This window comes from Triturus cristatus, chromosome 2_2 (genome assembly GCF_964204655.1).
Source record: "Triturus cristatus chromosome 2_2, aTriCri1.1, whole genome shotgun sequence".
Classification (NCBI taxonomy): Eukaryota; Metazoa; Chordata; class Amphibia; order Caudata; family Salamandridae; genus Triturus; species Triturus cristatus.
The window spans coordinates 336,200,327-336,209,729 of NC_140582.1; the positions used below are offsets into that span (position 1 = coordinate 336,200,327).

Genomic DNA, 9,403 nt, shown 5'->3' on the forward strand with positions numbered 1-9,403 from the left:
TATATGAGTAGTTGCGCTTCCAAGGGAAGTTTCTAAAAGAAGGGATGGTTGTGAAACTCTAGTAGGAGGTCTAGCATGTTGAGCAACAGCTGAAAAAGAGAGTTTCATATGTAACGTCCGTGTGTGCGAGAATCAAGTCTCACTGTCACCAAGCCGTGGCCACCTTGTAAGGTAGCATCTTAAAATGTCAGCAGCTTTACACATCAAAAATTACAATCACTGTACAATAAATTCATTGACTTTATTCAAAATGAAATAACCACAGAAAGCACAAAATACGTTTCACTAGCGAACATGAGAGATTGAAATAGAAAGTCCTTGCAGTGACCTATTTTGTCCAGTGTTTTTAGAAAAGTACACATAAGAGAGCGCGGCACAGGGAGAATTCTGTACAAGAGCAATATTGAAGACCCAGCTCGTCCTATCTTTGGCCACTAGGGGTGAATCACTTAGTTGGAAAAGAAGTGGTATTTCAGTGAGATGAGTTCACATTTTTTTAAACAATAAATAAACAAATAATAAATAACAATAAATACAAATTGCATTCTACAGTCCATACAAAGTACAGATGAGTTACTAGGAAACATAATCTTATTGCTTCTGGCCAGCCAGATGCTTCTGTATTTGTATTAGGTTAAAAGGGGACCTCACTGTACTGTGAGACATAACAGCACCTTTCATGAAAGGAGAGGACATAATTGACGCTCGTCGTTTTATAGAATGAATTGGTCACATCCCTCTCCTTGTGTCGACTTTCAATCTTGTGTAAAACTAGTTAATGCAAAGATAATTGCACCTGGTGGTTCATTTAAAGTTTTACTCCCACTTTGCGAGAGGTATGAATTGTGATTGAACTAGTTTACTGCAGGGAGGATGCCAGTTGTGAACAGTCTGTAAGGCTTTCTATCTCCTTCACCACCTCAATAATTGCTTGTGCCTGGTCTTGGTGGAGCACATGGGTAGCATTGGAGAGGAACTTCTCATGGAGTGATTCTTGGCTGAGGGGCTTCCTCCAGTGTCCATAGAAGGTGTCACATCTGCCGGTCACGATCTCTCCACTCTCCAGGAGCAGCACTACTTCTCCGTACATCTTGTCAAAGTTAGCTACATTGTCTTCAGGGTGCTCCACTACCACCTTCTTCAAAAGGTTGATGAGGTCTGGTCTCCTAAGGCTGTCCTCACTGAAGGAAGAAATGCCCACCTCGCCATCGAGGAGGGCAGTGCAGGCATTGAACTGGAAGGAGTGTCGCGCCTCGTGCTCAGACTCTGGGAAGGGCCTGTTGATATACTTGGAGACTGGGACCCTCAGAAGAACAGTGCGGATGGAAGCAGGGTTAAAGGAGCCGGTTATATTGGTGACTCGGTTTCTGACTGAGATGGCAGCGTCTGCCACCCAGTGCATGCCCAAGTGAGCTGGGAACCTCTTGAAGGCGATGTCTTGCTTCTCCAAGAGAAAGCTGTAATCTTGATCTGGAATTGCCAGGGCCGAGGGCTGGTAGTCACCATAGAAAGCACTGAACCCAGAGCAGCCGGGCACATCGTCCAAGATAAGTGGGTTGGCTTCCATCCCACGGGCAGCCAGAAGTGCTGCTTCCATCCCAAAGCGGGTCGCATTGCCAATATGGAGAGGCTTGGCAAGAGTTGCAGCATTGGCCATAGGTGCTCCTGCCAGAGAGGCAGCAATTGCCAGAGCATGGGCACATTGTTCTGCATTCAATGAAAGGAGTTTTGCTGTAGCAGCAGCACTGCCCATAGTGCCAACAACCGAAGGAGGGTGGAACCTGAAGGAAACACAAAGATCTGTGTCAGACATTGAATAATGATAATACCAAAACAGATTTAAAAGAGGGGTAATGCTAACAATACGTGTGAATTATGGAAATATATTTAAAGCATGTCAGACAGTAATGCTATCATGCAGTACAAGGAGACAGAGAAAAAAATGCTAGGATCTAATCAAGCATTAGACACAAACTAGTTTAATCTAGTTACAGTGAGCAGAAAAATAAATGTTACCAAGTTTACATTGTATTGTGTGCTATCCACATGCATGATTTTGTTTGTAGCACAGATTCCTCTTGCATATATTTCTGCCCTTTGCCCCCGTCAGACACGCATCATAACATTCCCTCTCTCTATGGATCTCACATTTAGAACATTGAATATTTCTACCCTCTTTCAGCATCATAATCATGCCCGGGAGATACTGGAGCCCCCTATGGGCATCATTTGTTGGCCATAGGATATTTCTGTCCTTTGTGCGCATCATACAAACCTTTTAGGGATATTGCTGGCTTCATTGGAGAAACGCATGAGTCTTCCTTGCACCTCGATGCCCACGTTGAATGCCAACAGAAAGTCTGAGCCACTGGGTCGGAAACCCACGGGCAACATCTGTGTGGCAGCCATTAGAGCCGGCAGCACAGCACCTGACGGGTGAGTGGCAGGGTGCCAAGTGTCATCGAAGTCCATGGAGTGACTCTGTTAGAAGAGAAGTAGAGGATTAGAAGGTCTTTAAAGAAGGGTAGGTCAGGATGTGATGTTAAGCAGAGAGATTGTGTCATCGACCTATGGAAACAATTTACAAAAGTGTAGGATTCATATTCTAAGATTTGGTTGACTGACTGTGCCATTGCCCAATACAGACTCTTTACAGAAGTGGAAACAGACAGGATTTTACATTGGCGGAGACAGCATTTAAGTAAAATTCTCACAAACTCATCGCTCTTAGTCTATGATTGATTGATAAAGTGATTGACAGCTTTCAAAATCCTTACCGCTACTCCATTGACATATGCAGCCAGCGTAGGTGGGAGTCTCAATCCTTTCCTTCCGTACACAGAGCTGATGGCAGACAAGGAGTACATGTCCTGTTGGAGATAGAATTAAGTTAGAAATCGACAGTGGTGGAACAACAGAGCTTGTGCGAATGTGGGTTATTCAACTCTAAACACAGGATGACTCAACCTCAGACGTTGTGGTGTGTCTTAGAAGAAATGCAGGAGTCTCTGTGAGTAGATGTAGTGTTTCTGAAGGACAGTTGTACAGTGGATCAGAGGTTGCAATGTTTATTTAGGTACCATAGTCCATAGTTAACGGCTTAACATCTGAAGGCAGACTGGGGTGTGATTAGTGGATGAGTATTTCATGGTGGATGAGTAAATAATAGTGGATTTTGTGACTTTGTCTTTCTCTCTTATCTGTTATTCCAGTGAGATGGTCACACTGTTGATCTAGAGGGTTATTTAATGGGTGAGGGGTTCATGGTGTGTTGCTTGGTAAGATCCAAGATTCGGATAACCAGGTAAATTCTCATGGTGATACTGAACAACGATAGTCTCAAAGGGGTTTTGATTAAGGGACGGTTTGAATCCTGAGACATGGTTTTAATCAATGCCTCCTTTTCTCTCTGAGTAGTTCAAAGATATGCTAACTTTCTGGGTCAATGCAGGGTGTTTAAATGCTTGTGTGTCACAAGATGTGTTGTTCATTTTGCTACCAGCCTCACCTTGACTGACATGACTCCTGGGTGATGGTGCACTCTGCTGATGTACAGGGTTTTAATAGACGTGTAATCCTTGGTGTGCTTTTTGGCTCAGAGCCTGTCTGCTTTTAACTCATAAGGTCTCAAGGAAATTATGGTATAGTAGGTTTTTAATTGCTAGGTTGCAAATGGCGGGCTTGCTTTGGCCCATGTCCCAGGCTGGATCAAAGGTAGATGGTGTCCATTACTGGAATAGAGAGCTTTAATGGATGGATTTTACATTAGTGTTCTTTGGTGTGTTCCATGCTGTGGTGACTGTAGCCTTTTACATGGCAGGATCACGGGGATACAGTCACACTCTTGGCCGAAAAAGGGTTTTTAATTGTCGTATTTCGCATGGTATGATGTTTAGTGTGTTCAATGTCTCCTCTTACCTGGCAGTATCCCAGGGCGATGTTGAACACATGGGTCGTGCTTCCCACCAGTCCAACGCCGATGCTGTCCAGGATCATACGCTTGCTTCGGTGCCGCACAGTTTGGGACAGGTGATCTGTCTGGACTCCATGTATGAAGGAAGCAAAGCTGCTAGTGACCGCCTTCTCCAGGGGGCTCCCCTCCAGCACTGAATAAAGAGAAGAGACAGGATCAGAACTATAAGCATTCTGGGTTGGCATCAGACACAAATCCAGCTGATCTGGGCCAGAACCAGATGTTGTTTATATGGAACAATCTTTACCCAGGGCTCTTGGAGTTCTAAACTGATAGCAAACTCAAACCAGTGCTAGCAGCTCCAAAACCAGAAACTGGGACCATGGGATACAGAGCGGTCCGGGCACGAGGAGAGTGGCATCAGAACAAGTAACTGGGCCCAGGGTATACAAAGCGGCATCATAACAGGGAGAGTGACACCAGAACCAGTAGCTGGGACCAAGATATAGAGAGCGGTCTCAGACCAGGGGATCGGACATCAGAACCAGTAACTGGGCAGAAAAGAATCAGCGTGACCCTAGACCAAGGGTAGTGCATGCACCAAACACTTACCTTCCACCGCCGCTGTGTGCACCTGTCTGGACAGCCTGAGGATGGCGCGTGGTTTCTGAAAGAAGGGAGAAAGCAATATTAGCCGAGTTGTTTCATTGTACACGGAAATGGAAGGGAGTGGACAGTGCTAAAAGACAACAACACAAGGCACCAGAGTCGAGAAGGGGAAGAGGGCAGAGAAGGGGAAATAACAGAGGAGAGATTTTAGGGTTTTCACATCTAGCAAGTGCAATCTGTCAAACTGCAGTCCAAGACTGGCAAAGTAGTAATTTCAGCCTGGCCCATGGGTAGCCTCAGCCTGGCATATAAGCAATTCAAGGTTAGAACATGAGCTGTCCCAGCATGGCACTTTGCCTGGCATATCAGCAGGAAGAGCATGGAGTATAAACAGCCATAGACTGGCACATGAGCTGCAGCACTGGCACCAGAGCCACTCCATCACAGGGGGAGACCAACAGCAGCAGCACCCAGGGAGGACTCTGATAACTGATGCCAGCACCTTGGCATATGAAGTCAGCACACTGACATATGATGCAAGTACCTTAACATTACAGGAACCATTGTGCCATATTATGCCAGCACCTTAAGCTGGCACACATCTAATCGCAGCACTATGTCTAATGATGCTGGTCTTTTGGCCTGTGATGCCAGCAGACTGTGAAATTATGCCAGTTTAGTACCACATATAACAGGTGGTCTCTGTTCTGGTGCAAGCATTCTGATTGGATGTTGGCAGAGAAGCCGTGTGAAGCAGGATATCAGCGGGCACAGAGTGAAACTCTTTATTTTGCTTCTGCCGTAGATGCGAGAAAGACAATGTCTCTTGGGCGACAGTGCACCACCGAGGCACTATGTATCAAGTGGCACATGCATGCCACCCGGGACCCCGTATCTATATGGGCACAGTTTTCTGATCGGCTAAAATAAAATGTTGTTTGAACAATTCCCCTTCAGGGATGCCTCGAGAACCTCTGGCTATTGTCGAACACTGTCCACGTGGTGTACGTTGTGCATTATTACACCTACTTTAGGAAACAAACACTTACAATAAAGTCCCAAACTCCTTTCAGTGCAATCTGCTGTTGCTAATACTGCATTTTAACGAGCAGTTTGTGCTTCACGGGCTGTGCTTGATAACAGCAACAGCGCTACAAACAATAGAGCTGCAGCAAAACCCGTAGACGCTTTAAATATTACTGCCGCATTTCTGAGAATTATCCCGCATGAAAAAAGCCCCAATTGGTGAACATCTTATAACAGACCTTAACTACCCAGGATGCTTCTGCAGTGATCACGGGAGACAGAGACGTCCATATTATGAACATCACAGAAACACATGACGAATGGTCTCAGACCTGGCGATATTAAAACACAAGGCAAGGTAGGAATAAAAGGCGCTCTCCTTTTATTCAAAAACATATATTCAAAAACGAAAAAACTTATTAAGAAGTATGAGAATATAAAAAGTAAATAAAAAGCATGAGAATGCCAAGATGAAAGAAACGACTCAACAAATTAAGGCAGTAACATAGCCACATTATACATTATCTAATAAGTGAATGCACCGTCTGTTGTATATTAAAAGATATCCCTCTATAAAAACAATACATGAATAGCGAGATCGAGAGAAATGCTTTCACCCAACCTAAGTGGAGAAGGGAAATAAAGTATGCCGCCCAAGCAGACGAAAAATATACAAATCCAGCCATTAGAGGGGCCAAAACCTGATGCCTGTAGCAGGGGCTCACCTGGAAGGCGCATTGAAGCATGTTCCGCACTGGTGTCTGCCTCTGTCCTGGGAGAAGCTTTCCCTGTCTGTGCAATCAGTTTCTGTCTTTCAAAATGGACCTCCTGTGCCCCAGTCTATCTCTGTCGACCGGAGAGGTGTCTCTTTTGTCTCTGTCCTGGGACAGTCCTTCGCTCTGCCTCGCTCTCTTTGGTGCTGACAGGCAGGGGCAGGCGAGCTCCTGGTGTTGGCTGATGCTGTGTCTCTCCTGACAGAGGTTATATAGGCTGAAGAGGCGCTTGAGATCCCCGCAGGGGAGCCCTGTGTGGAGTGACGTCACTAAAAGGGGCAGGTGTGACCAGAGTCAGGTGTCATTCTCTGGGAAAGGCCAGGGAGACATCTGGGAAATTCCTAAACCACCGTAGAAAAAAAAGACCACAAAGAGAGGGTCCCGTGATTAAGCCAAAGAAGAAACCCCAGGCTGATCCAAAGTGTCAGTGTCGTCCTTACTTGGTTTCCTAAAATGGAGGAGGAACTGTGATCATACTAGTAATCGTGATATTAAGAGTGTTTGTGAGCGCGCGCAAATCAATTTAAGGGATTTGTAAAGCGCGGCAAATCACCGGTGAGGGTCGCGAGGCATATCTGTATCTTTCCCTGCATGCCTATACATCTGCGCATGTGTGAATTTAATGACATCCATTTGTATTTACAATAAAATATTTACATTCACACATTTGAATCCAACATAGTAAACAGTTCATGCGAACACCCGTTTAATAATTTTTTTTACATTTGTCATTTATCCACGTGAGTGCGCATGTGCTTGTACATATTTCTTTATCTCTGTCTTTGTATGACTCTGTGCCTACAATTGTAAGCATCGCTCTAAGAATATACCTGAGATTTAAGTTTACAAAAGAACAGTCTCATTCACACATTCAAACCCACTTCAAATAATTCTCGTACGCCTCACGTTCGTAATTTAAGGGAATCATACATACTTTTTATAAAGAATAACAAAAAACCGATATTTCCTCTGTGCTTTCCATGGTTGGAATGTATTCTTAATAATAATAGACTTTAAACAGTCAAAGGAAATCATTTCTCTTTAGATACCTATGACGTCATATATCAGAAACGGAAGGGTATCAGTTTGGGAGATGAACATCCTACTTTAATTCCCTATAATAACCTTGAAAATCCGAACAGGAAGTTCCAACTCTTTTTGGGGGCTGGAGGCGCGTCCGTCCTGAGCCGTGCAGGGGGCTCCACTCACTATCTCTGTTTACGAAGTTAGGAAATCCCGGAAGTTACAGACAATAAACATCTCTCCGGGGTGTCCTTGTGTAGGGCACATTTCATCATACCAGCTCCTCCCTGTCTCCCACAGAGCTGGTTCCACAGGTCTGTGAAGGACCTGGAACCACAAGTGACAGCACCTCGGTCTAAAGAGAGACAGTCTGGGATTCATTGACAGCAGAGACTTCAGAGCAGGGGCTGCTGCACCTCAACACAACCCCACACACACACACTCTAACAAGCGGTACAACTGGTCAGCAGACGCTTGAACAGGTCACATTACTCAGACCCCCCAGGATATAGCGGCATGGATTAGCAAATTTAGCGGCACAAATATGGAAATTTAGCGGCACAAATATGGGAATTTAGCGGCAATTTAGCGGCGTTTTATTTGGCAGTTTATCCTACAACAAACACAGATTAAAACAGGGTTTGATTGGTTGTGGTTTAAGACGGGGCAGGGTAAAGTGACATTTAGGGCTAGGCCAAGAGGATATAGGGCCTCTTCAGCGAAAGGTGGGTAGCGAGCCAGACCTGTTGGTAGGCCTTAGGTTTTTGTAAATGGCTATAAGAAATGGGCATGGCTTAGGGCCTTTTGTGGTGATGCTGATTAAAAGTGGGGGGTTTACATGCTGGTCAGGTAGTCTTAATGGGTCAGGTCCATGTTTATATACACACAGATATTTTAAAGATATTTGTAAAGTTAAAATAAGTGGATCAATCAATGTTCTAATAATGTATACTTTGCGGTGTGTATGCAGTTCTGGGATGAAAGGTAATAGCTCGCTGTTCTATATTAGGACTTTAAGTTATAAATTGCAAGCAACAAAAGGATGTCTCTTTTGAAAGCAGTAACCTGCTGATCTGTTTACATCCTACGCATTCTGTAATCTACTTGGTACACGTTCTTTGCAGCAGGCACAGAACCCTCTGCACTAACTTCACCCAAGTCAAACCCTAAACTACACAAAATGCTGATCTCTATCCAGGAAGATAATTAATCACAGGAGTTATCTTGACATTTATGTGAGGCCTGGCCATTGCCCGCGGAAAGAAACGCTGCGGCAGGTGCTTCAAAAGCTTAATAAACTTTAATTGACGGAGCCCCCAGGAAGCCAGCACCCTAAAGCCGGCCCTGAATCAGAGTGCAACGTGCAACGTATAACTATATACAATCTATAGCCCTTCTGCTGCGGCGGCCAGCACGGGTCGATCCTTCACTTTTATTGCCTGTGGAAGCAAATGTTAAGGGCGAGAGACGCCTCCCAGCTCACAGCAGCTTACCTGGGCCTCTGGGCCTCCCGAGACGACGACGACGACGATCCGACGATCCACCACCAGCCAGACAACGATACAATGACGATCCAGACCAGCAGCGCCGCTCCAGTCCAGGTGAGTCGCGTCGTCATCGAGTCGTCAGCACTGCCTGCTGTGAGGACCCCCCCCTTAACCCCCTTCTATTGGTCTATTGGACCCGTGGCAAGAGCCACTGGCCCAATAGAACAATAGAAGAGGAAGAGAGGCGCGTGATCTGCTGTCTGCTGCTGGATGGGGGTGGCATGCCGCCAGGATGCCAGGATTTCGCGGGCACTTTTGTAAAAATCGCGGCATTTTTACAAAAGTGCCGATTTCGCGATTATTTTGCAAATCGCGAAATCGCGAAATCCTGGGGGGTCTGATTACTGAGCACCTAATGCAGTTATTTAGGGTTTTGAGCAGCTACACATAGCCCATTAATGCTGCGTCAAGGCGCTGTGAGTTAAAAGGTAAACAGAATGGGGGAGAGATGGTTGGATGGGGTGGTAGACAACAATTCTTGGGAGAGCGGGTGGTCGGACTCTTCTGGTTAG

General features: G+C 45.4%; 1 protein-coding gene across 1 annotated transcript; it reads right to left on the bottom strand.

Moving 5' to 3' along the window:
- Positions 1–223: 223 nt before the first annotated feature.
- On the bottom strand, positions 224–6,495 carry LOC146862248 (cis-aconitate decarboxylase-like). The gene is made up of 6 exons (XM_085643250.1): positions 6,274–6,495; positions 4,526–4,580; positions 3,919–4,106; positions 2,778–2,870; positions 2,276–2,481; positions 224–1,781 (listed from the first exon to the last, which is right to left on the bottom strand). Exons 1-6 carry the CDS (start codon positions 6,292–6,294, stop codon positions 860–862), a joined length of 1,485 nt encoding a protein of 494 aa, XP_085499376.1. The 5' UTR covers positions 6,295–6,495; the 3' UTR covers positions 224–859.
- Positions 6,496–9,403: the final 2,908 nt, after the last annotated feature.

Coding starts and splice junctions, on each gene's coding strand:
- LOC146862248 (XM_085643250.1), bottom strand. CDS start 6,294: ATGCTTCAATGCGCCTTCCAG. Junction 4,107..4,525: donor GCACACAGCGGCGGTGGAAG/GTAAGTGTTTGG, acceptor CTCTTTATTCAG/TGCTGGAGGGGAGCCCCCTG. Junction 2,871..3,918: donor TCGCCCTGGGATACTGCCAG/GTAAGAGGAGAC, acceptor TATCTCCAACAG/GACATGTACTCCTTGTCTGC.